Genomic DNA, 24,423 nt, shown 5'->3' with positions numbered 1-24,423 from the left:
GAGCTAAAGAAACACTTAAAATAACGCCCAATCGATCGATCCACCGATCCGAAGTGCGATTCAAAGACTGACCCTCGATTAGTATTACAGCGCCTAGATAATCTTATATGTAATTTTACTTTTTCTGTTCTTCCGTTTTTGCTTCTTTCATTTTTGTTTCATTCGTACATGACAAACCTAACAGCCAGTTTTGCGAAATATCTGCATAAATAGTATACTCCTTCTGCATTTATTGTTTGTTTACTTTTATAACTTCATGTAATTCATATTATGTGGTTGTGTTCCGTGTGTGTGTGTGTGTGGATGTAGTGTGTAAAATAGACGCTTAGAGATCGCTGTATCTTGGGTTCAACATGGTTTTTTGAATAGACAAGTCGTCTGCTGTGTGTATATGCTGCTGTTTAACGACCATTCACTCATTATTCATCATAATCATTAATATTCTCAACATCTATATCGAAATCCAGGTCATCCGACTCGGGATCCGAACCGGAACCGGTGACGGATCCCGAACCACCAGCATCCCGGTGCCTAACATATCCCCCCATAAACGCGCCAGCATCGTTTCTAGAATCCTCCTCCTCAAAATCATCCCCATCGTCCTCGTCCTCATCGTCGTCCTCCTCTCCTTCGCTCGAGGATTGTAGATGTAACTCGCGCAGCTGCCGTTGCACAAAATGTTAATGTTCCATCAAGGCCGCTATAGCAACAAGCACAATGGAAATTGAGAAAACAAAACGAAATCGTTATGCATAATTCAAGAGATCAATGGGGTGAAAGTTGGCTTCTCTTACGTGACGGTGTGCGTCCGGTCTTGTTCTCATTGGGTGTGAAATTTAGAAAGTCCCAAATCAAAATTGTATCATCATGCGAGCTGCTAACAATCTGGAACTCATCGAATTGCAAACGAAATACGCGACCAGTATGTTCCTAAAAGGGTTCACCATCGGAATTAGACAAATGCTACTATGACTGGTCAAATGACTCACCACAAGGGTATTCAGACAGAGAGTATTGGAGGCTGCTCTTGGATCCAGGGCGGCGACCAAATCCCAAACCTTGATCTTGCCATCGTAGGCGCCGCTTACGATTCGTTTCGTATCGAAACGGATGCAGCGAACCAATTCCTCATGGCCCTCCAGGACACGTAAACAGGCACCGCACTCAATGTCCCAAAGTCTGAAAAAAAGTTAAAGTTGATTAGAAAATTTCGATTTCTTATATCAGGTTGTGTTCTGGGTAAAGGAAAAGCAAAATGATCTCTTTTCTTTCTTTTTAGTATAAAATGATCGAAAATCTTAATATAATATTTAATATTCAGATGCTAACAAAAAGCAAGGAAATACACATTAATTAAAGCAAATTTCTGTGATATGTACGGCAGTGGGGTTAATTTACCAACTACTAATCGCAACATTCACGCAGAAATTGTCTATCACACATCATTAATCACATCAGTGCCGGAAAGTCGGTTGGTTAAGTTCACACGCCTCACCTTATGGAATTGTCTGAGCTGCCGCTGACCACCAGGCGATCTCTGTACTGTAGGCAGGCGATGCCACGCTTGTGGCCATTCAAGGTGCGCACGAATTCACAGCTGGACGTGGACCAGACCTTGATGGTGCGATCCCCGCTGGCGGACACGATGTACTTCTCATCAAAGTCCACCACATTGACGGCGGCACGGTGACCGACAAGGACGCGCCGCAGTGTGATCTCGCTGGGTGAGGTCATGTCCCAGACGGCGATGGAGCGATCCTTGGAGCAGGTAACCATCATGCCGTTGTTAAAGCGCAAGTGCAGCACCGCCTCGCAGTGGTGGATAAGGGTGTTGACCATCTCGCCGGTATTAACGTCCCACACGCGGACGGTGGAGTCGCTGGAGCCACTGATGATCACCTTGTCGTCATACTGCAGGCACAGCACCGATCCAGTGTGGCCCATTAGGGTCTGGAATTCGGGGGGGGAGTGTGTTAATAATCAAAATCTTATGGATTGACTATGTCGAAAGCTACCTTAACGCACTGCAAATCCGTGCGATCCCAGATCTTGATGGTGTTGTCCCTCAGTCCGGAGACAATCTTGCCGTCATCGTACTGCAGACAATAGACACCCTTCGAGTTCTCGGACCGGCAGTTGATGCGGCGCAGCATGTGGCGGCCAGTCCGCCAGTTGTTCTCTATGCTGTCAATGTCCTAAAACGCATAGAATGTGTGGGTTGAGTAAACCGATTGCATATTCGGCACACTTCGAGGGCAACTCACATTCATTATCTTGGGGAACAACTCGCGATGGAATGAGTGTGGCCGTTGAGTCTGGCCCGGTCGTGGCTTGAAGAGGTACTGCATCCAATTACGCCGCTCGGCCAGTCCGCGCCACAAGGAATCTGTGCGCACCTTGCGTTCGATGAGCTTCTTCCAGAGCATGCCCTCGGAGATGACGCGCAGCCATTCCTTGCAGACCAGTTCGGACGATTTGAGCGATTCGGCATCCAAGTACGACAAAATGTTTTCTGCGATGTGATCCAGACCCTTGACTGCAAATAATCAATCATAAATTATTATAATAGTGCACAAGTAATTATAATTATCAAGCAAGCTTCCATGTAATCTTATTATCTTGGAAAGCCCATCTCTATGGACAAAGTTTCTGACTAAGTCAGCTATTTATATTTGGCTCCCAGCTATCTTTGATGTGACACATAACCGATTCGCCATCAGATATGAGGTGGAGCAGTTGTGGCTGCTACCGCTCTTCGCAGACACCCACTCCAAGCCCAACCCAATCAAATGCAATGCAATGCAAGCACCTCAGCCAGCTTTAATTGAGCGCCAAACTAGAGGCAAAATGATGCACCTAACGGCATTAAAATGCACTTAGCCCAGTAGGCGGGAGTGGGTGTGGAAGGGAGTGTGTGGGAGTGGCTGTGGAGTAGGCGCAACCTATAGACTGGCATATTTACATGTGTCACGGTTAGGAGTGGTTGAGTTTCCCTCGAAGGATGAGGCGGGGGTATGGCCACAACCACATCCACACATTCACATCTTCATCTTTGTATTGACAAACCGGCTGATGGGCCAACAGAGAAGTCAGAGTCTGGAGTGCATGCCGAGCATTCGCATTCAGTGCCTTCCCTGCTCGCTGTTCGCAGCATTTGCCCAACACAATTAAAAATGTGCATAACTCGGAATGGCAGGCTGTTTGGCGGGCGGCAGCGATTTGGCTCAAGTTGTTTGCCGTCGCCGACGACTAACGGTCTTAAGAGTGTCTATCCGTCTGCGAGTAAGTTCGTCCGTCCGCTCTGTCCACCCGACTGTCCCCCCCACCCTCTTTTAGCTGCCTTTGAAGTGCATTACAATGTAAATGGAGGGGACAATGTTGCCTACTTTCAACTCTTTTTCATTCTAGAACACTCAGTGATGCCAACTAAGCGGAAGTTATACGATTTTCGATTTTCTTTTGAGTAAATGTTTAAAACTATGTTACTAAGGGATAAATAAGTCAATTAACTGGTGAATCACTGATCAGATGCTTGTTAGGCATATTTGATTTTGACAACTGATAACATTTTAATCAGACTCTTCATTCTTATTTCTGATAAGCAAATCATAATGGCTTAGTATGTTTATAGTGACTGTATGAACTACGTACTTCTTAAGCAATATATGAATTAGATCTATCTGAAAAATAGCCAAGTGGTCATAGCGTACTGTCATTACATAAAAAGTAAGCAAGAACAAGGAGTGCATCGCCGGGGATTAAGCCAACAGAAGCATGAGACGACTTCCTCTAAAGAACTTATTCCAGACTGGTGGCTCAAGGAAGGAAAGGCTTGCAAATTAAAGAGACATTTTTCGCCATTATAGCACAGGTATGCATATATGCATGCATGCATTTCAGCGAATATCTGAGCAAACGAACCGAAAGTAAATATACTAAATATATATATGACGTACGTATGAATTGCCCTTGCAAAGGCTAGTATTGCACGCACAGCTCTTGTTGGCTGTTTGAGTCATCGATACGCTCACGTATTGATGCATTGATAAGCGAGAAGTGATCGCTTATTCACATACTCATACTCATTGTTAACCTGTTTGCCCCTACCCAACCAACCAATCATACCTATTGCACCCGTAGCACACTCCATAGTTTTGTTATTAGTTAACATCTGTTGGACGACAACAATCAATAGCACGAATAAATCGATTCACATTTTCTTATGAATAATATACAAGGTTCGTTCCCGCTTTCGTTCTGTTTGTGTTCCGGTAAAGCGCGTTTAATGGAAGCAACGACCTTTCAGTCAACAGCCAACAACCAGCAACCTAAAGCCCACCCACTGGCTCCGCTCCTCCTCCTCCTACTCCTCTCCGCTCCTCTCCTTTCCACTCCAACAGTTGGAAACATGCCCGGCAACAATCCGGAGGAGCAAGGGTGTCTATAGGGGGACGCGGAACGAATCGCACCGGGTTCAGAGCGCGGCTTGCCTTTCATGTTGTTCAACTTTGTACCTGCAGTTTGTTATTGTTTCGCCTATTGCGTGTGTCGAGGGCTTAAACTCAGCTTTGTGCTGTTAGACTCGCCTGAGATTCTAATGGTGGATGAGCCATTTCTGAGCCTTCATTTTGGGAGGAAAATGGCCTAACTCCAATGGTGGAATTCGCCATCGTAACAGCTGTTATTGCCTTCTTATCGGTGGCGGCAATTGGTTTGTTTCTTGGTCACCTGGGATTACTGACCTCCCATACAAAGTGTGCTGTTGATAACAACTGGGTTATAAATCACGTTCTCAGAGTGTCTAAGCATGACTAATTAATCCGTTCAATAATCTGAATAATATTTAGTAATAAGTAGATTTAAATTTAGATCTAGCAATTTCAGAAATGTAGATTACGACTTTAAGTAATATCTAATATATGATATAATATTATGCCTACGATGGGTGTAGTATTTAATCGAACAAGTAATACCACTCCATCATTTCCTCACTTGTAGTATGCAATAAATTGAATTCGGAACTAGAACTGCATTTTTAACGTTTATATTTTCATACTTGGTTGCCTAACGTGTTATAACTTATAGTCTTGGCCACCTAATACCTTATTGAGAACGTAATATTACAATCCGTCTGAACGGAAGTAATAACACGGATAAATGTTTAAATTCAATGAATTGCGAATGAATCAGTCTGGATAAGTTAATTGTCAAATTATACACAGAAACTAGTTTGTAATCAAGGGTTTTTTTTAAACACTGACAATAACAAAGCTAAACATTCTCAGATTGTTCGAGTATTTCTTGGAAAAGATCGCAATTAAACAACCGACATATATTTATCTGCGGTTGGTTCAATGTTCGTTGTGTTCATGATCCTCTCAATTTTATACGTTTATCTAACTATCATATAAACTATGTCTTAAGCTGTATTATTATCTTGTTAATAAATCATATAGAGTCAGATAAACAGAAGTTATCAAAAATTTAAACGAATAATGATGATACTTAAGACAAAAAAGCCTAGTTCGTATTGATCTACTCCCTCATAGGTCACCCAATCTGAAACTCCCAATTAGCCTGGCACTGATAAAGTTCAGATTGATATGTTGTTCTCCACCTCGACTGGTTATCTCAGGTGGCAATAGACAGGCACTCACTTGGCAGCAATGTGATAAAGTCCCGCTGGAGCATCGGCTTGAGATAGGCATTGATCTGTCCGTGCTGATAGTGGCACATGCGCGACAGCAGGTGCTCCACAAAGTCCACCTGGCCCGACTCGCTCCACTGGATGAAGTACTGAAAGCAGAGATCCCGCTCCGTTTGGTAGTTGGGCGATGAGTCTTTCTTGCGCACCGGGTCGTACAGCATAGTGGTTGTGAACTGTACGGGTGAAAAGTGGAATAAGAAGCAAATTAATTATAAGATTGCATTTGTTCCGTTTCGTTGTTGTTGTGTGTTGTTGTGGGGCGATGATGATGTGTTATGGGGTGCTTGGATGTCAAGGGGCGATCGTTAAAACTGGAAAAGTAGGTAGCTGCTGGTTGTGCAACTTTTCTTTAGTTTAGCCTACCGACGACCCAAACTGGGGGCTTACAATTAGGCAATTAGCTTCGACTACGCTGCGCGTTTCTTTCTACTCGTAATTTTTCTCGTTTTGTTTTTATTCGGCGGCGAAAGAGTTTGCAAAGCGGATTTCTGAAGAATGAAAAGCGCGACTGGCAGCGCAGCGGTAGAAACAGATCATTCACACGGCCAGTTTATAAATAATAATTGTATCGATGTTTATTTGGTCTTCCATGCTCATTATGCGCATCCTATATATAGACATACCCATTGATGGGCCCCAATTAAATCAAACGTCATCAATTAAACGCTAAAGATCTTGGCAAACAATTTTAGCGGCGTGAAGTAAACAAATTGGCCGATTCGAGTGTGAGTGATTTGAGTAATTAAGTTAACTGCAATGCCAGCAATGCGAAAACCTTGCCAGTATTTGTAGTAAATGTTGTATATATGCATGTGCAAACATACTAAGTTGTATTCGGGTCGGTTGCCTTAATTTAATTGCCGTATTATGGTTTTTGTAAGCTTTAGTTGCTTGCCTTTGCCTGGTAACTTTCAGCTGAAGGATGCTACTTAAACTATATAATGATTATGCTATGTGGGTTTAGGTTTATGGCAATAAGCAATATTGAATGTATATATCCTCAAATTGATAGTAAATAATATCTCGTTTGTGTTTCGGTGCTATTACCAAGAAGCCATCTGTCTCATTAACCAGATTCCACCTTGAATCTGGCGAAATTAAAGCCCAGATGACTCAAGCGAAACCGAGCAAAAAAAATTCAAAATAAAAAACGATTTTTTGGCCCATTGCTCAATGGTTTTGCGGGAACTGACCTTCAGTAAGCCGCCTATCGCATTTAACTCCACAATTAAATAAGTAGTGATTGAAATGTACACGGCCGTACTTTGTGCACGGCGTTTGTTATTAATTGTGTACACAAACTCGAGGCCAATTAACGAAATCTTAAGACTCGAAAACCGGAGATTGGGGATATATATATACATATATGCAACGATGATTGGACAAAGGGGATGATGATGATGATGATGCTGGCGATGAATAAGTAGGCTAATGCCTAATATCCACAAGAGTTTAAGGTTATAGCCCATGGGATGGCTATGTGCCACAGTGTCCGAATTTAATAGAGTGCACGAGTGCAAAATCTGTAGTATATACGAAAATAAAGCACTAGCACACGCACACCAGTGTGTGACACACGCATAGGTGGCGCAAGTGTGCGTGCCCGTATGTGTGTGTGTGTGATGGGGTCTATTGAGGCGACACCTTGGGCATTATGTACTTAAATCGGTGTGTTTTATGCATATAGAAGGGCAGAGATCCCGCTTAAAGCAGGTAACTTAGCGAAAACTCACGGCCTGTGCATTGGAGTTGGTTTCGTCCATTATTTTGTCAGTCTCCATTTTCATCATTGTGTTGTTTGTGTGTTTGTAGAGTTTACTGGCTCGTCGTTTGCTTTTCTCTCACTCGCTCACTGTCAGAGTTTTTCGTCGCACTCGCACTCACGCACCACGTAGCGCGTTTCGCTGATTTTTCGTTAACACGTCTTGAAAATCGCTTTTCGCAAGCGATTTCATATAATTTTTAGCTCGAAGGAAAATTACAATTTTCTCGTCTCGGTTTCTGTAGGACCGCAGGCGGGATGCGCGAAAACGGTGAAGCGAACGCGATGGCAGAGGCAAACTCAACTCGCCGAGGTCCCTCACCAATTGAGCGAATGTCGTTGGCAAGTCATTATTTTTACCGCTCCTGGCGGCTTGCACGTTGTTTGTTTTTACTTATTCAGCTGGCGCCAACTACTGGGCACTCACTTTTCACACGGAGAATTTTATTTTTCTTACTAGTTTTCGCCCAAATACGGACTGCAAAACCACAAAGCCAAAGATGAGTGTGCACTATCGTTATCGATATCTGTCACATATATGAACGGTCACACTGCCACGGGCCAGTGCTGCAAAATATGGCAAGTGCTTACAATTTCGTCGTTTCTGCACTAAATTTTCGAACAGGTTGTTGCAATTACAACTCTTTATGAAATGTTTTTAAGTTATTTCCCTTTCAGAACTATGAATTGTAAAAAGTGTATGGCTACCCAACACACTTTGCCAGATCTGACAACTCTGCACATCCACATCAGCTGATTTCTCGATCGCTCTCTCCGTTTTCTGTTGTTATTTAATTGATAAACTTGTTGCGGGGGGGCCACTCTCCAGATAACCCCCCACTTTTAAATTAATAAATATTGCGCAAGTAAGTGCCGCCCAGCTCGCAGAACGCTCACTTTCATTCGACCGCAGAGCTGTTCCAATTCTAATCATTTCGTTGAGCATTCAGCTTCATAATCGAGCAACAAATTTCTTTAAAATTTACAGTGGTGCAACTAACTCAAATCCTCAGAATGGCGTGCCAAAACCAGAATGCCGCCAACTTTTTGAGCAACGGCAAGAAGATTGTGGGGGTGGCTCTCAATTACATGTAACTCAGTGCCATTGTAATCTTGGGTCTGCATGGGTAATCCACGAATCCTTTCTTCCGTCGCAGGGACGTTGTGAAGGCCAAGAACGTTCCCGTGCCCAAGGAGCCGCTCGTCTTCCTCAAGCCCACATCTTCCTACCTCCAGGAGGGTCAGCCCATTGTGGTGAGTTCTACAGAGAACTATTTAAGATATCATTAAGATAGTAACAAGATAGCAAAAGTCCATAAACTATAGAGCAAGCGCCTTTGGACTCTTATAAAAAGATATAAATAAATAACATTTAACAATTCATTTGGAATTGAGTATACTTGTGAATTCATAATTTTAATTAAAAATCCCTATTGTAATTTAAACTTTGTATTCCCCCAGTTACCCAAAGTCTTTACCAAGGTGGCATATGAAGTGGAACTAGGCGTGGTGATTGGAAAGAACTGCAAGAACGTATCCAAGGCAGATGCCATGAGCTATGTGGCAGGATACTGTCTGGCTTTGGATCTAACTGCGCAGTGCAATTTGGTAAGAAGTCGGATGCACTCAATCAAGAGCCATTGTAATCAATAATCAATTTCAGGGAGCAGCTCGGGAAGCCGGTCATCCGTGGAGCTTGGGCAAGGGATTTGACACTTCTACGCCCGTGTCCCAGTTCATACCCCTCGAAAAAGTGACGGACCCGCACAACCTGCCGCTTTGGCTCACCGTCAATGGAGAACTTAAGCAAAGCGGGTGCACTGCAGACTTAATATTCAAGGTGCCCGACATTATTTCCCACGTGTCCAAGTACATGACCCTAGAGGCCAACGATCTGATCCTGACCGGAACGCCAAATGGTGCCGATGCGTTCAAGGCAGGCGATGTAATTCAGTGCGGAATGGCCGATCTCGCTAAATTGACCTTCCAAGTGGAGGCTGAATAAATGAACAAGTTAATGTTGATGCTATATTCGGATATAATTGGATATGTGCAATGGCTATTTCTTCTTATTACTGGCCACATCATCACAGGCAACCAAATATTTCCGCATCGCTGTGCAATCGCTGGTGTTCTTCCATTTGCTGGTCGGGCAGTTGATGTAGACCTGTTCCATGATGCAGGCCAGCAAGGTGGCAGGATAGAAGTCGCAGTCGCCCTTCTTGGGCATCCATTCGAACTGCTGCACCCGCTTCCTAGCTACTTAGATTTAACCATTATTAAGTAGAAAAAAACTTTCGTATGCTCACTCACCGTAGTCCGTGCAACTATTGAGGCTCTTCACCATCAGTTGCGACATGTTCGGATCGTTTTTGTAGCGTTGCTGGTAGCTCCTCTGCAATGCCTGGGTATTAACAGTGCCATTGCTCAGCAAGAAGCCATTGGTCCTGAAGGAGCACTCTGCAATGCACTAAGGATTATACGTTTCCCATAAGTAAAGTCAGTTTTAAAATGATATTAAGGTTTAGAACGATACTAACCGCATGCAAAGCCACCTTATCCGACTTCAGATTGCGCACTTCCCCATTCGAATTGGTTGAATTATTGCTCAGCAAGGACTTGCGACACGATTTGATGGCCTTGTCGTTTTTTTGAACATCACAGCATGAGCTCAACTGCCAAATATTAGGTTGTAGTAATAAAAGCTCGTTTTTATATGAAGTTTTCATACAAACTTTGGCTGCTTTGCGTGATCGCAGCTTGTATAATTAAAGGATTTCGCACAGGAGCTAAAAACGATTAGAACGAAAAGCAGATTATACACATACATGTTGTGCTTAAAATTTATAATTAAACTGGTACGAAAGGCAGCTGAACATGAGTTTTAAAACCACATTTTAATTAACTATAATTTAAAAGTTAATGATGCATAAATAGCTCGCCTAATGCTGTGAAATTAATTAAATGAGGAACACAACTAAAAAGCTGTTGACATTTTAGCTAAGTCAGCAACTTGCTTCATGAAAGGCTTTTAATCAAAGCTAAAAGTTGTAACTTTATTGAAACAGCTGCAAAATAAAGTACGTGGTTTTCAGAGGAAAAATGAGTGAGGTATAAGAATATTCAAAAATTCATCTATACCCTTGTCGCAAATAGTTTTAGTAACATAAGCAATGTTTTTAATAACAGGCTTTCAGAAAAAAAAAATTTTCACCAGAAAACCGTTTTCTTATTTAAAAAAAAGTTGATTCGCGGGCAAAGGCTGTGTGACCAGCTATCTGTAGTCTGGATGAAAATAATATCGAAGTGCAAACGGCCTCAACAGGTTCCTAAATAAACCTTTCCTCATATGTTTTATGTACTTTTTAAAATATGCGTGATTTGAACGGAAATATCTCATACATTCTGCACTGCAGTTTATCAACCAAGGAACAGACTTCACTTTAGACAAAAGTTCCTCCCGTAAATATAATAATCCAAAAACGTATGTGGAAAAGTAAGTTTTTGAATGTTTTCAAAGGACTCAATTGCCATGGACAAGGATGCGGCGTTGTACGAAGGAAATGTAATATTCCGAAACCAGCCGTCGTACAAGGTGTTTAATAAATCCTTCGAGCACGTGGACGATGCGCTGTACACATTGCTGAACGAGGTGGAGCCAGATGTGCTGCGAATGGAGCTCCAGGAAACGGGCGATGTCTTTAAATCGTTCAATCGCAACACGGCCTTGAGGGATCCGCGCAACAACGAGGTGCCAGCGAAACCGATTCGCGACCACACCACCGCCAGTTCGCTTTACAGCTTTCCCAATCCCCTGGAGCAGTACTCGGAGCTGAATCTTAAGCAGCAGGCCGCCTGCATGCGAGTGCTCCTAGCCTGGCAACGCAGTCAACCCGTCGATGAGCAGGACTTTGTGGTGTGGAAGGCCACGGAAAAGAAGCGATGCAACGAGCAGCAGCGTGTGCAGAAATATATACACGACCACGAGCACGGACGCAAGGAAGTCATCTACGCGCCCATGAAGAGCCTGGTGGCGGTCTACAGGAAGTGGTACGAGCTGGGTGTTAAGAAACTTCAACAAACCCATCCCAACGACTCGTATATGACCTTCTCCGGGCTGCCACAGCTGCCCCAGTGCAAGAGTCTCAATTCTCAGACCGCCAGCATAGAGCAGGTGGAGCTGGAGCGGATTGTGGGTCGGGTAAGACTCTGGCCAGAGGTGGAGGTCCGCCATGAAGCCTTGCGGACATTACGTCTGCGCTTGGATCGCTACGCGACGAGAGAATCAAGGGAGCCTGTGCAGCTTTTGCGGGAGGAAGACAAGGAACTGGAACTCGAAGCTGGCAACGTCTTCGTGCTGCCCCTAGACTCGCTGTTAATGCTCCTTACCACCGGATCCTATATTGACCTGCCCACCGAAATGTTTGTCAGCCTAAGAGAATCGCCAAACAGCAAGCACAAGTGCATGGAGTTCCAGAAGCCATTCCCCGCCCGCAACTGTGGTTGGCATACGAACAGTTTGATCTTGAAGCTGGCTTATGGAGCCTACATTTCACAGCCCGGGCAAGCCAAGTGGCTGGATTTCAACATAAATGGAGAAGTCAAGGAGGTGCCAGATGAGCCTGCCTGTGATAAGTCATCCATCGATCTGCAGATGGTCTACAAGCCTCGCGCAATCGATCAGCAATCATCAGACATTGTAGATGGCAACTGCAATAGCGCCTTGGTTAGTTGGACCCTCAGAAGTAAAGGCGAAGGGGATGAGTGCAGCGATTTTCAAATCTTCAGCACACTATCCATACCAGCAGTCAAGGATTCCAACGGCAAGGAACCACTTGGATGCCACTTCATAAAGCTAGAGAACAAGCCAGACTGCGGTTGCGAAATAATGTCCAAATACGAGTTGATAAGCGCCTGGGTGCAGTTAAAGCTACTGCGGGCGGAGATGGGACACTGCACACGCATCTCGCTCCGGGATTTTGAGCCAATGCTGGAGGAGAAGCTGACGTTAATGTCGCTGGAGCAGCAGCTTCATGACTATTATAACACAAGTATGCCGCAGCTACTGTCCAACTTGTGTGAGTTTTTGAAGCTGCTGGACACGGTACCCGCTGGAGATTACCTGCTGCGATACTCACCCAAGTACAAGGATAAGTTCCTTCTGTGCATTGTCACCAAGGAGGCCACGCCCCAGAGTTTTCAGCTGCACCAGCTCCTTACGGAATCCACTCCCAGCGACCAAGCCTTCCTTACGCAAAGCAGCTACCTTCCGATCTCGCCCACTCTTTGTGGCCGCCTGCACGAGGAGCTCCAGCTACTGCCCTGTGCATTTACAGCAAAGGCCAACGGTCACTCTGTCCAGCGTCGAAAGGTGGTGGCGACCATACCAGAGCCCTCTAGACAAGCTCCAGTAAGACGGCAACCTTTAAAAAAGTGGAGCGAAACCCAAACTCGAGAATTCCGACGCAAATGTAAGGCGGATCAAAAGAAAAGAGCCCGGGCTCGCAAAGTAGCAGCTGCCAATGAAGAAAAGATAGAGCTGGACAAGATTATGACGTTGTAAAAACCAGCTCAATGAAGCTGGGTTCGGAAAAATCGAATTTTTGAAATTTAAAAGCTGGAATCGTTTGCCCATTTTTTGCCCATGTTTGCCCACCAATTAGTTTTTTTTGCCCACGTCCAGTTTTTGAGATATGAATTTTCGAACAAGTTCGAAAATTTTCGAAGATCAAAAATTTCACTTTTTTCAAAATTTTTTTTTTTTAATCGCAATAACTTCGTTTGCCCACGTTTGCCCACCCTTTAGAATTTTGAAATTTTCGAAAATTTTCGAAGATCAAAAATTTCACTTTTCTCAATTTTTTTTTTTTAAATCGCAATAACATCGTTTGCCCACGTTTGCCCACCCTTTAGAATTTTGAAAAAATTTATACTTTAGAAAATATAAGACATTCAAGTTTACCTCGGACTACTTTGCCTAACCTTTAAAATTAGTTTATTTCGTTTGCCCACCCTTTAAAATTACATTTTAACGTTTGCCCACCCTTCGAAATTAGTTTTTTTCGTTTGCCCACTCTTAAAAATAAAAAATTTCGATTGCCCACCTCTTAAAACTAAATAATTTCGATTGCCCATCCTTTAAAAATAGTTTATTTCGTTTGCCCACCCTTTAAAATTAGTTTTTAACGTTTGCCCACCCTTCGAAATTAGTTTTTTTCGTTTGCCCACTCTTAAAAATAAAAAATTTCGATTGCCCACCTCTTAAAACTAAATAATTTCGATTGCCCATCCTTTAAAAATAGTTTATTTCGTTTGCCCACCCTTTAAAATTAGTTTTTAACGTTTGCCCACCCTTCGAAATTAGTTTTTTTCGTTTGCCCACTCTTAAAAATAAAAAATTTCGATTGCCCACCTCTTAAAACTAAATAATTTCGATTGCCCATCCTTTAAAAATAGTTTATTTCGTTTGCCCACCCTTTAAAATTAGTTTTTAACGTTTGCCCACCCCTTAAAATTTGTTTATAATGTTTGCCCCTCGTTTAAACTTAGTTTTTTCGTTAGCCCACCTCTTTAAAATAAATATTTTCAGTTAAAAACGTTTGCCCACCCCTTAAAAATGTTTTTTTCGATTTTCCACCTGTTGGGTCATGCAGCCGCCAAAACTGTGCAGTAGACTAATTTCATACTTGTTAATATTTAAGCCAAATTATCAGTAGCATGCCCATAGTGCAAACCGCTGCTCTCGCGTGCATTTATCTGTACGGCGCTCATTCCTTTGTTGTTGTTAGCTACCTACGCTAAGCTTGGGCGCAGCATTCTCGGCTGCCTGCCCGCCAGTTGCACTTTCTTCGCGTTTCGGAAAAGACCAACCTTACCATTGTCGCTATCGTAAATTATCGCTATTTCGCAAAATAAAACTGTCGTAATAAAACAAACTTTCTTCGGTGTTTTATTATTCTCAACAGCTATTGAAAAAGCTCAATAGCTAAACACCACCTATAAAACCAAATTTGTACACATATATGTATGTAAATAAATATATATAATAAATATATATATATACAAAAAACTATATGTATGTTCATCAACACTTGCATGAAATTTATCAATGATTAAGAAAATTTTATAAAATGTAAGCGAATGATTACCAATATATAAATATTAAAGAAAAAACCATGTAACGGGTTTCGATCTCCGTATGTATGTCATCATAATCATATAAGTGCTTCTGTCCGCCGATCCTTAAAGTTATTACATACATATGTAAAAATTTGGTTTTATAGGTGGAAAATCGAAAAAAACATTTTTAAGGGGTGGGCAAACGTTTTTAACTGAAAATATTTATTTTAAAGAGGTGGGCTAACGAAAAAACTAAGTTTAAACGAGGGGCAAACATTATAAACAAATTTTAAGGGGTGGGCAAACGTTAAAAACTAATTTTAAAGGGTGGGCAAACGAAATAAACTATTTTTAAAGGATGGGCAATCGAAATTATTTAGTTTTAAGAGGTGGGCAATCGAAATTTTTTATTTTTAAGAGTGGGCAAACGAAAAAAACTAATTTCGAAGGGTGGGCAAACGTTAAAAACTAATTTTAAAGGGTGGGCAAACGAAATAAACTATTTTTAAAGGATGGGCAATCGAAATTATTTAGTTTTAAGAGGTGGGCAATCGAAATTTTTTATTTTTAAGAGTGGGCAAACGAAAAAAACTAATTTCGAAGGGTGGGCAAACGTTAAAATGTAATTTTAAAGGGTGGGCAAACGAAATAAACTAATTTTAAAGGTTAGGCAAAGTAGTCCGAGGTAAACTTGAATGTCTTATATTTTCTAAAGTATAAATTTTTTCAAAATTCTAAAGGGTGGGCAAACGTGGGCAAACGATGTTATTGCGATTTAAAAAAAAAAAATTGAGAAAAGTGAAATTTTTGATCTTCGAAAATTTTCGAAAATTTCAAAATTCTAAAGGGTGGGCAAACGTGGGCAAACGAAGTTATTGCGATTAAAAAAAAAAAATTTTGAAAAAAGTGAAATTTTTGATCTTCGAAAATTTTCGAACTTGTTCGAAAATTCATATCTCAAAAACTGGACGTGGGCAAAAAAAACTAATTGGTGGGCAAACATGGGCAAAAAATGGGCAAACGATTCCAGCTTTTAAATTTCAAAAATTCGATTTTTCCGAACCCAGCTTCTTTGAGCTGTAAAAACCGCACTCTGATTGTAAAAGTTGATTTTAAATACGTATGTAGGTCTTCTATTAAGGATGTAGTTACTAACTGCTACGAAACCAAAAAGTGATCCCCATAATGGATTTAACCGATCGGCGTAAGGATAAATTTTAAGTTTATATTGATATGTATCGGAATAATAAAAATTTAACTTGGTGCTACACTCACTAATATTCATAACTTTTGATTTTTTAAAGCTTTTATTTACGTTACTCAGACACCTAACTTCTCAGACTTATTTGAGACTTACATATTTCTATTATTCTCATCATTTGCTAACCAATCCTTTAAAATTTCCTCGTCGTGAATAACGCGAATGCCTTCATATTTTATGTTCACTTGGCTCGTTTTCTGCAGGATGTCCTGATAGGCGGCAGTTAAGGGTTGCTGCACTGGCTCTTTGTACACATAGTTCTCGCCCTAAAACTATACATTTTAGTGGTTTTAACCAAAGGAAGATATAGTATAAACATACCAAATCGTATGTACGATCCGAGTCCAACTCTCCCTTGTAGGCAACAAAAGGAACTTGAACCACGGACGGGCTCTCCTTCTTTCTGCCCACCCACGACTCGGGATGATCGTGCCATTCGGTAGTCAGGTTGCAGGGCTTGTGGCCATCGGGCAAACAAAAATTTCGGGCCACCACGAAAGCTTCAATGCTGGAGTTGCGAGAGGCGGAGGGCTTGAATACGCATACGTCCTTAAAGAACCGCTTAAGCTGAGTGTACAACCGACTGGTCCTGTCTGCCCGATAGATCTTGGACACGAAGGAGCCTCCCTCTTCCAGTATGAAGGTGGATATGCTGAGGGCGGAGAGAAGTAGTTCGCCCTGAACGTACGAGTCAAAGTCGTGCATTCCAGTGGAATCGGGAGCGCCATCGCTAACAACAATCTGTGCCTTCTCGCCGCCAAAGAACTCAATTATGGCCTCGGCTGTCGACTCCTTGCTGATGTCCGCCCGCAGTTGCTTGACTCCTTCGATCGGAGCCATTCCCTGCAGGTCTACGGCAATGATCTTAACCTTTTCCCGCTCCTCCGGCGTCAGAGGCTCGTACATGCGTTTGGCCAGCACCTGCGACCAGCTGCCGGGAGCGGCACAAAGGTCCACGGCTCGGGTGAGACCTGAAATAAGTGGCCAATTAGAATCGCTCCGAAAAACACGCGGTTGGATCTGCACCTTCTAGCAACTGAAATGTCTCATCCGCCTGGAGCAGTTTAAAAGCACTCCGTGCACGCCATCCCTGCTCTTTGGCCAGGCGGTAGAATATGTCCCGTTTATCCTTCGAAGTCCTGCCCATTTAAAAACTTGCTTTTTAAATAATAAACAAAAGGGTATCAGCTGTGATACTACGTTCACAGTGCTGTGTGTCTAGCCGTTTTTTCTCCAACTTTTGCAGTTTATTGGTACAAGAAACATTAAATAGTTTGCAAGTAATAGCACGAATTTATAGTTTAAAAATATATATCACAGATTTTGTGTTAAAATATACTTTTATACTTAAATGGTAGATTAGGAAAAATAATAAATTTTGTTTCAGAAAAGATTCTCTAAGCTCCAAATCCATAGAAATAGCTACAAAATGTAATTTAGCTTTAATCTTCATAAGTTACCCAAGTAAGAAAATTAGATGTCTTTGTCTTTGTTTGCACCACGTTAAAATTTCTATGTTTATTTCACGTACAGCTGAAATATATATCTAGTTTGATTTTTAATATTAATAGCTAAATGGCTAGATTTGCACAAGCTGAAAACAGCTTGCTCTTCTGACAGAGCCATCCGATTTCTTTGTTATCGATAAATTTCATGCAAAATAACAAGTGATTGTGTTGTTGCAGCCCAGCCCGCAGATTGAGAAATTCCTGCTATGAAAACAGGAAAATCGCCGAGATCTCGAGTCCCAAATTCAACGTAGCACCTTGCCCGCCCCGACAACAAAAAACGAACAATGGCCAAGTTGAAGAAGCTGCACATGAGCTCGAACCTTGATGACCTGGAGAAGATGTCCATCATTCCAGATCTGCGCAACAAGGGTATGAAAATGTAAGTGGACACCGCGATTTGGTGCTGATGCGGCTGTTTTGATTTACCTGGCATTCTTCGCAGCCTGCTGAACACCGCCCGCAAACTGTACATGACCGCCGAGGAGTACAGACTGGATGGCGACGAGGAACTGGCCTACATCACCTACATGAAGTACTTCAATATGCTGACCGCGATTCACCAAAAATCCGATTACGCCAGCCACAAGACGACGGTGCGCCAGATGCTGGGCGACACCGAGTCGAATCGCCGCATTATGGACACGCTGGAGAAGATTATACACTCTCTGCGGCATCGTTATGCTCAGCAGCATCAGGCGCCGGAACCAATTGCTCCCGACCTGGTCAGCAATGGGCGTGCGGGTGTGGACTCGCCGATAACACAGCCAACGCAGTACGCCAGACTTGGGCTGATCACCTGTCAGGATCTATATCGGCGCATGCAGGAGAAATCGGTCCTAGTTATGGACTGTCGCCCAAGCGCCGACTACGAGGCCTCCCACCTCACGTACTACTGTGCATTTAATGTGCCCGAGGAGTTGATAACGCCAGGGTGAGTGGTCCATTCTAATAATCTCGCTATTTGGATACTAACTTATTGATCTACACAGAATGTCGGCTGGCAGATTGCAGGCTCGTCTTAGCAGCAGCGCCAAGGCGTCGTGGGCATCGCGTTCCGTCAAGGATTCGGTGGTTCTTATGGACTGGAACACCAAGGATGCCCAACCGGCGACCAACACAGCCATTTCAACCCTGCTCGACATCCTCAAGAACGTGAGTATGGGTGGTATTCAGCCATAGATCACATATAATCATTATTTTGTGGTAGTGGGATCCGGATGTGACGTATCGCGCACCCATTCAAATTGTCGAGGGCGGTTATGAGTACTTCATTATGATGTACCCGACCCACTGCACCAATCCCAGTGTGCAGGCTCCGCAACAGAACAACAACGACATTGAGACCATCGATGACATCGAGTATCCTTCAATTCACGACATCACCATGAAAGAGGATATTAGTGCGAAGGACTTCAGACCACGTCCAGACTTCAATAGGGCCAACAAGCCAGCGGCCACTCGTGTTAATGAACAGGGAATTTCCCGTCCTTCTCCGCCGGCTAATCCCATCGCTGAGATCATGCGTGATCAGGCCGAGTTTTTGCAGCGCGCAGAGCAGAACGATGAGCAGTTGGAGAGGGCCTCAAAAATGTGGAAGCGTCAAGCAGCAGAGGGCGATGGCTTGAATGCTACCGAGGACCAGGAGTTGCACTTCAGGATCCTACAGTTGGAGAGCAAGGCCCAGGACTACGTAAGATCAATAAATTACCTTATAAGGTCCGAATAATTGTTTTTTTGTTCCGCAGATCGTGGAAAACAATCGTCTGCGAGAAGAACTAAGTCGCATACAAGAGCTACACAATGTTACGCAGCAGTTGTCGCAAAAGGAGGTCGAGGCAACGAGGAATATAGAATCCAAGATCCGCGAACGACAGCGTTTGGACGAGCAGCATGAACTTGAACGTCAGGAGCGGGAGCGCCTTTTGGCGATCGCTCGCGAGACAAAAAAGCATTACAAGTCACCAACAGCTTCGGGGCCGCCTTCGCCGGGCAGGAACATGGAGGACGTACATGTCGTGTCAGACAGCCTGGAGTCCCTGCTCCAGCTAACTGGCGATCCGGATCCGACAATTGCGTCAAACAAGGCGGAAAGACCTACATTCGATCGGGCGATGAAACCGCAGCCGAGGAACGTGGAGAGGACATCGCAACGCGTTCGTGATTTCTCGCCTGTCATTGGTCAGAATGTGGTAAGTATTGCTTGGGTGGTGGTGGTTGACTCACTCACGCCACATAAATATAGCCGCGACACGAGTCAAATCAATAGCCAGCGGGTCACGTTTTGAAGACACCCGCCCAGACGCGCGCCGTGCTTGGTGCGCTTTGTACCCCCACTCTCAGTCGCTCGACGTCCGCACTCAAAGCATGTTCAAACCAAAGAAACGTACAATTGCCATACTGTTAAGCAGGAACAGCATTATACAGGATTCCGCGAATGATTTGTGTAGCGGGCGTGAGGCTCCAGCTGCCAACAGCTCCGCCCACCTACAGCATTTATAGCTCCATCTTTCCGCTGAGACGAGTAATAGCTATAGATTATATTTCCCTCTATCTCAGAATAGTTAACTATATCCTTGGATAACATTTCAGGGTCGTGGACTGACTGGTTTGAAGAATCTGGGCAACACCTGCTATATGAACAGCATACTGCAGTGCCTGAGCAACACGCCTCAGTTGACCGAGTACTGCATTTCGGACAAATACAAGAATTACATCAGCAGAAGCAACAAGACCAATGGCCAGGTGATCGAGGAGGTGGCTGCACTCATCAAGGAGCTCTGGAATGGACAGTACAAGTGTGTGGCCAGCCGAGACTTGAGGGTATGCAACTGGCATAAAGAAACACCCAAATTTATTTCTAAACTAGGCATATTTCATTGCAGTACGTTGTGGGCCAGTATCAGAAGATCTTCCGCGGCGTTGACCAGCAGGACTCACACGAATTCCTCACCATCCTGATGGACTGGCTGCACTCGGATCTGCAGACCCTACACGTGCCCCGTCAGCGTGAGATGATCAGTGCGTCGGAGAAGGCTTGGCTGGAATTTACCAAGGCGAAGGAGAGCATGATTCTGCATTTATTCTATGGCCAAATGAAGAGCACTGTGAAGTGTGTGGCCTGCCACAAGGAATCGGCCACGTACGAGAGCTTCTCTAATCTCAGCCTGGAGCTGCCGCCCAACTCGAATGTCTGCCAGCTAAACCAGTGCATGGACATGTACTTCAGTGGAGAACGGATCCATGGCTGGAATTGTCCTAGTTGTAAAACCAAAAGAGATGCCATTAAGAAGCTGGATATATCAAAACTGCCACCTGTGCTGGTGGTGCATCTGAAGCGGTAAGTGATGATGACACTACGCTATGCTTCTTTATAATTTCCTAAATCCCGCATAGGTTCTATGCGGATCCCAGTAACTCCGGTGCGTACATGAAGAAGCAGAACTACCTGCGTTTCCCGCTGGAGAACTTGGACATGAATCCCTACATAGCACGGGCGGAATCGCGGGCGGTAACCCCCAAGACCTACCAGCTGTACGCCGTTTCCAATCACTACGGCACTATGGAAGGCGGCCACTACACGGCCTTTTGCAAGAGCGCCAACTACGGAAAGTGGTTCAAGTTTGACGATCAGGTCGTCTCGGCGTTGGACTCCTCGAACGTGGTTTCTAGCGCTGCGTACATTCTCTTCTACACCTGGCTGCCACCCATGCAGGTGCCGCTGTAGACGCTTTGCCGGTTCCCTTTCGGTTTTTACCCCTTTCGTTTTAATTGCTTTTTGTTTTTCTCTCATATTATTATAGCTTTTAAGGTCTAGTCGCCACACCCTTTTATTATTTACAAGTTACCGCTTAACTGTTAACTGCTATTTAAGAGGATAATCGCTTGTTTGTTGTTGTCTAGGCTCTTAGAACAGTATTACGCGTGGGCGTATTTTCAATGGGTGCCGGTTGCATTCACTAAAACCAAGAACTTCAAGTGCATTACCAGTGTAACAAAGAGAAGCCAGCATATACGCTTGTATATGCGGGACTATAGTTTATTGTATTTTGCAATTATATTTTTAAACCAAATAAACGAAATTCAATTTCTGATAAAAAGAAACATGCGTAGGGTTTTTAGAAAACATTGGGAGAGAGGATTATACTCACTCAACAAATAATATAAAAAAGGGGGTTAAAGTTTATATGATTGCCAGATTCTTATTTTACCATTGAAAAGAAATATTTAATTCAACTAATTTTTGCGCCGAAAAGTTCAATTCGCGATATCCGATAAATATATATATATACTTCAAACTTACGGTCACACTGTAAAACGCCCCCGCTCTTTAGCAAATGCAGTGTTGCCAGCTTTAGCTTTCAATGAATAGCTAGTTGATTTACCAGTAAAAACGTTCATAGTGTTTTTATATATTAAATATGCCCTTTTTTCAATTTATAGAGTTATAATTAAAACTTATTTAATAAGATCAAGACATTGATGATTAAAACAAGAACATAGCTATAACAGTGAACTTAAAAATGGCCAATTAGACAGGTACCTGTCTAATCTGGCTAGTAGACAGCTAAAGCGCCAGCACCGACCACGTATTTGATTGGATTATTTGATAGTCAACGCCAAATCACGGCACTGCAGCCGCGACTCCAGAGAATGCCAACTGTTTAGGACCGTGCATTAAGTCCGACTTAACCAAATCGCAAGTCACGCCTAGAAACCGCCATCTGCCCGCCATGAATCTGCCGGAACGCAGCCGTTTTGTGATCTACGCCGTCGGCATCTTCGTATGCTACTTCTTGTACGGAATTGTCCAGGAGAAGTTGACGCGGGGCCGCTATGGCGAAGAGGTGCAGACAGACGGATCCGTGGGCGAACGCTTTACCTACGCCTTGGCCCTTGTTTGGGTGCAGTGCCTCTGCAACTATGTGTTTGCCAAGGGTAAGTATTACGTGGACTTGCAACGAATCAATTCTGAACTGTGGTTTTCTAGTGCTGCTGACCATTAGGCCGCAAAAGGAGGACACCACCAACGCGGGCTCATACGTGGCTTGTTCGCTGACCTATCTGCTGGCCATGGTTTCCACCAATATGGCCATGCGCTGGGTGCCCTATCCCACTGCTGTGGTGGGTAAATCCGCCAAACCCATCCCCGTCATGATCCTGGGCGTGCTGATTGGTCGCAAATCCTACAGCTGGACGCGCTATGCCTGCGTATTGACCATCGTCCTGGGAGTTATTCTCTTTATGTACAAGGAGGGCAAGGTGTCAAATTTGCCGGCTGAGACCACGCTTCTTGGCGAGGTGCTGCTCTTCCTTAGTCTGTCGATGGACGGATTGACTGGAGCCGTTCAGGAGCGCATCCGAGCGGCCAGCGCGCCTTCGGGTCAGCAGATGATGAGGGCCATGAACTTCTGGAGCACCCTAATGCTGGGCGTTGCCATGGTATTTACAGGTGAGTGTTGAAAATACTTTATTTGAGCTAAAAATATTGGCTAAGACTTTTAGCCTTTTAGCCTTCACTTTTTATGTGAGCCCCATAACAAAACTTATATGAATAATAAGTTTTTAAAAATGTCCTGGAAAACTATACAAATTGCTTATTACCCTCTTCAGGTGAGGCTAAGGAGTTCATGTACTTCACCATCCGGCATCCCGAGGCGTGGACCCATTTATCGCTGATAGCTGTGTGCGGCGTCCTCGGTCAGTTCTTCATCTTCCTGATGGTGGCCAGCTTTGGACCGCTGGCCTGCTCCGTGGTTACGACGACGCGAAAGTTCTTTACCGTCCTGTGCTCCGTTCTGCTGTTCGGAAACGTCCTGATTGCCCGCCAGTGGCTTGGAGCTGTCCTGGTGTTCGCCGCACTCTTTGTGGACATGCTATACGGCAAGAAGGCGCCTCTGGCTACTGCCAAAAAGCCGCCAGTCGAGGGAAAGCTGTCCGAGGAGAAGAAGAAGCTGATTTCGTAGAATTTAATAGATGATTGCATAGCCCTATGTACTGTACATACACAAATGAAGAAGACAATGCTTCCGGCTCGAGCGGCTGCAGCGCCAAAGTTTCCCCATTACCTAAAACTGCTTATCGTACAAAGGATTCTAGCTATAGCGAACACAGCATTCGATACTTGATCTGCTACCTATAGACCGTCGTTTAAGTTAATTAAATTATTGATATCTATTAGAAAAGGAACAAATATTGTGCAAAAGTTTACACCAGACCTGCGGGTCTCTAACATACAGGATCATTCAATCATTTAATGCTACAATTTATAATTAAAACGTGCTCTTTTATTAATGGTTTTATTTTTTTATTAATTGTTTATATGAAACTTTAACTCATTAACGCTACTAAGAGGATTCTAACAAAGGAAACTTATGTATGTTCCTTTACTTGAATTTAAAGCGCCTAAATCAGAGCTGCCACCTCACACGAAATGTGAACTACGCTCATAGGCAAAAGTAAGATGCTATGAAACCCGAGCTCCTAGATAAATTATCAATTTCGCATTATGCTCGAGTAAGATTTAAACTTTGGTTAGCTACTATATAAACCTAAATAATATGATTAAGAGAGTACACAAAATAGTTGTATCGATACCTCGACAAATCAATTGGCAACAATCGATAGGATCAGAATGCCGACCCTGGCAACTCTAGTTTATTGCCGTAGCCGTTGCAGATACGGTCGAAATTTTCAGAATGTTTTTAAAATGTATAAATCCAGTGTGCGCCATGCTTATTATACAATAAACTAGTCGGGACGAAAATTCGCAAAAAATAAAAAAACGCATGTTTCGAGTTTCGGAACGGAACGGAAGAAGACACAACCGCGCAATTAAGCGAAAGTTGCAAAAAGGATATGCCCAGTAGTAGCGGGAAAATGCAATAAAAATTGCAAAGAAAAGCAATCGAAATGCAAAAATTGTGATTATTTTTATCAACAGCGAGTGCAGTGTGACGTGTGATTAAAAAGAATAATAAAATTGGCTCGTTTGCATAAATCAAATAAAATATTTTCTTATTGGATGAGTCGCACTCTAGTTGTTGTTGTTGCTGCTACCGCTGCC

The 24,423-nt window shown here is 43.5% G+C and overlaps 7 protein-coding genes across 10 annotated transcripts; 4 read left to right on the top strand and 3 right to left on the bottom strand.

Annotated features, from left to right (window-relative positions):
* Positions 1-202: 202 nt before the first annotated feature.
* On the bottom strand, positions 203-8,016 carry LOC6727235 (beta-TrCP). Its single transcript, XM_002102591.4, has 8 exons — positions 7,441-8,016; positions 5,658-5,880; positions 2,265-2,536; positions 2,016-2,195; positions 1,496-1,950; positions 990-1,179; positions 795-930; positions 203-700 (listed from the first exon to the last, which is right to left on the bottom strand). The coding sequence occupies exons 1-8, from the start codon at positions 7,495-7,497 to the stop codon at positions 681-683; spliced, it is 1,533 nt and encodes a 510-aa protein (XP_002102627.3). The 5' UTR covers positions 7,498-8,016; the 3' UTR covers positions 203-680.
* Positions 8,017-8,173: 157 nt separating this feature from the next.
* Positions 8,174-9,511, top strand: LOC6727234 (acylpyruvase FAHD1, mitochondrial). 2 transcript variants are annotated; one of them, XM_016175782.3, is made up of 5 exons: positions 8,174-8,335; positions 8,458-8,560; positions 8,627-8,723; positions 8,931-9,077; positions 9,133-9,511. In XM_016175782.3, coding segments are annotated over exons 1-5 (690 nt in total). In that variant the 5' UTR covers positions 8,174-8,334; the 3' UTR covers positions 9,475-9,511. The 2 variants fall into 2 exon arrangements, with proteins under 2 accessions (XP_016033739.1, XP_039151674.1); XM_039295740.2 differs by lacking the exon at positions 8,174-8,335 and having other exon boundaries at positions 8,354-8,560.
* LOC6727233 (general odorant-binding protein 68) lies at positions 9,252-10,608 on the bottom strand. Its single transcript, XM_002102589.4, has 4 exons — positions 10,201-10,608; positions 10,010-10,144; positions 9,783-9,939; positions 9,252-9,728 (listed from the first exon to the last, which is right to left on the bottom strand). The coding sequence occupies exons 1-4, from the start codon at positions 10,297-10,299 to the stop codon at positions 9,529-9,531; spliced, it is 591 nt and encodes a 196-aa protein (XP_002102625.1). The 5' UTR covers positions 10,300-10,608; the 3' UTR covers positions 9,252-9,528.
* Positions 10,609-10,759: 151 nt separating this feature from the next.
* LOC6727232 (little elongation complex subunit 2) lies at positions 10,760-15,866 on the top strand. 2 transcript variants are annotated; one of them, XM_016175783.3, is made up of 2 exons: positions 10,760-10,931; positions 10,990-13,153. In XM_016175783.3, the coding sequence occupies exon 2, from the start codon at positions 11,002-11,004 to the stop codon at positions 13,030-13,032; it is 2,031 nt and encodes a 676-aa protein (XP_016033738.1). In that variant the 5' UTR covers positions 10,760-10,931; positions 10,990-11,001; the 3' UTR covers positions 13,033-13,153. The 2 variants fall into 2 exon arrangements, with proteins under 2 accessions (XP_016033738.1, XP_039151672.1); XM_039295738.2 differs by lacking the exon at positions 10,760-10,931 and adding an exon at positions 15,667-15,866 and having other exon boundaries at positions 10,941-13,027.
* A 10-nt stretch (positions 15,867-15,876) lies between these two features.
* LOC27207966 (putative tRNA (cytidine(32)/guanosine(34)-2'-O)-methyltransferase 2) lies at positions 15,877-17,085 on the bottom strand. Its single transcript, XM_016183591.3, has 3 exons — positions 16,876-17,085; positions 16,171-16,820; positions 15,877-16,115 (listed from the first exon to the last, which is right to left on the bottom strand). Exons 1-3 carry the CDS (start codon positions 16,994-16,996, stop codon positions 15,942-15,944), a joined length of 945 nt encoding a protein of 314 aa, XP_016033737.1. The 5' UTR covers positions 16,997-17,085; the 3' UTR covers positions 15,877-15,941.
* A 372-nt stretch (positions 17,086-17,457) lies between these two features.
* LOC6727231 (ubiquitin carboxyl-terminal hydrolase 8) lies at positions 17,458-22,069 on the top strand. 2 transcript variants are annotated; one of them, XM_002102587.4, is made up of 8 exons: positions 17,458-17,739; positions 17,803-18,291; positions 18,350-18,512; positions 18,568-19,050; positions 19,106-19,549; positions 19,950-20,180; positions 20,243-20,697; positions 20,754-22,069. In XM_002102587.4, exons 1-8 carry the CDS (start codon positions 17,645-17,647, stop codon positions 21,082-21,084), a joined length of 2,691 nt encoding a protein of 896 aa, XP_002102623.1. In that variant the 5' UTR covers positions 17,458-17,644; the 3' UTR covers positions 21,085-22,069. The 2 variants fall into 2 exon arrangements, with proteins under 2 accessions (XP_002102623.1, XP_016033736.1); XM_016175784.3 differs by lacking the exons at positions 17,458-17,739; positions 17,803-18,291; positions 18,350-18,512; positions 18,568-19,050; positions 19,106-19,549 and adding an exon at positions 19,699-19,881.
* On the top strand, positions 21,926-23,651 carry LOC6727230 (solute carrier family 35 member B1 homolog). The gene is made up of 3 exons (XM_002102586.4): positions 21,926-22,295; positions 22,348-22,809; positions 22,971-23,651. Exons 1-3 carry the CDS (start codon positions 22,091-22,093, stop codon positions 23,321-23,323), a joined length of 1,020 nt encoding a protein of 339 aa, XP_002102622.1. The 5' UTR covers positions 21,926-22,090; the 3' UTR covers positions 23,324-23,651.
* The last annotated feature ends 772 nt before the right edge of the window (positions 23,652-24,423 follow it).

Source organism: Drosophila simulans, chromosome 3R (genome assembly GCF_016746395.2).
Source record: "Drosophila simulans strain w501 chromosome 3R, Prin_Dsim_3.1, whole genome shotgun sequence".
Lineage (NCBI taxonomy): Eukaryota > Metazoa > Arthropoda > Insecta > Diptera > Drosophilidae > Drosophila > Drosophila simulans.
This window is presented reverse-complemented; position numbering and strand designations above follow the sequence as displayed.

Coding starts and splice junctions, on each gene's coding strand:
- LOC6727235 (XM_002102591.4), bottom strand. CDS start 7,497: ATGATGAAAATGGAGACTGACAAAATAATGGACGAAACCAACTCCAAT. Junction 1,951..2,015: donor CGGATTTGCAGTGCGTTAAG/GTAGCTTTCGAC, acceptor CCCGAATTCCAG/ACCCTAATGGGCCACACTGG. Junction 931..989: donor TCTGTCTGAATACCCTTGTG/GTGAGTCATTTG, acceptor GAACCCTTTTAG/GAACATACTGGTCGCGTATT.
- LOC6727234 (XM_016175782.3), top strand. Junction 8,561..8,626: donor GGGGTGGCTCTCAATTACAT/GTAACTCAGTGC, acceptor CTTCCGTCGCAG/GGACGTTGTGAAGGCCAAGA. Junction 8,724..8,930: donor AGGAGGGTCAGCCCATTGTG/GTGAGTTCTACA, acceptor GTATTCCCCCAG/TTACCCAAAGTCTTTACCAA.
- LOC6727233 (XM_002102589.4), bottom strand. CDS start 10,299: ATGTATGTGTATAATCTGCTTTTCGTTCTAATCGTTTTTAGCTCCTGT. Junction 9,940..10,009: donor ATAAGGTGGCTTTGCATGCG/GTTAGTATCGTT, acceptor TATAATCCTTAG/TGCATTGCAGAGTGCTCCTT. Junction 9,729..9,782: donor CAATAGTTGCACGGACTACG/GTGAGTGAGCAT, acceptor AAATCTAAGTAG/CTAGGAAGCGGGTGCAGCAG.
- LOC6727232 (XM_039295738.2), top strand. CDS start 10,978: ATGTTTTCAAAGGACTCAATTGCCATGGACAAGGATGCGGCGTTGTAC.
- LOC27207966 (XM_016183591.3), bottom strand. CDS start 16,996: ATGGGCAGGACTTCGAAGGATAAACGGGACATATTCTACCGCCTGGCC. Junction 16,821..16,875: donor GACATTTCAGTTGCTAGAAG/GTGCAGATCCAA, acceptor CACTTATTTCAG/GTCTCACCCGAGCCGTGGAC. Junction 16,116..16,170: donor CGGATCGTACATACGATTTG/GTATGTTTATAC, acceptor GTATAGTTTTAG/GGCGAGAACTATGTGTACAA.
- LOC6727231 (XM_002102587.4), top strand. CDS start 17,645: ATGGCCAAGTTGAAGAAGCTGCACATGAGCTCGAACCTTGATGACCTG. Junction 17,740..17,802: donor CGCAACAAGGGTATGAAAAT/GTAAGTGGACAC, acceptor CATTCTTCGCAG/CCTGCTGAACACCGCCCGCA. Junction 18,513..18,567: donor TGCTCGACATCCTCAAGAAC/GTGAGTATGGGT, acceptor ATTTTGTGGTAG/TGGGATCCGGATGTGACGTA.
- LOC6727230 (XM_002102586.4), top strand. CDS start 22,091: ATGAATCTGCCGGAACGCAGCCGTTTTGTGATCTACGCCGTCGGCATC. Junction 22,296..22,347: donor CAACTATGTGTTTGCCAAGG/GTAAGTATTACG, acceptor GTGGTTTTCTAG/TGCTGCTGACCATTAGGCCG. Junction 22,810..22,970: donor CGTTGCCATGGTATTTACAG/GTGAGTGTTGAA, acceptor TACCCTCTTCAG/GTGAGGCTAAGGAGTTCATG.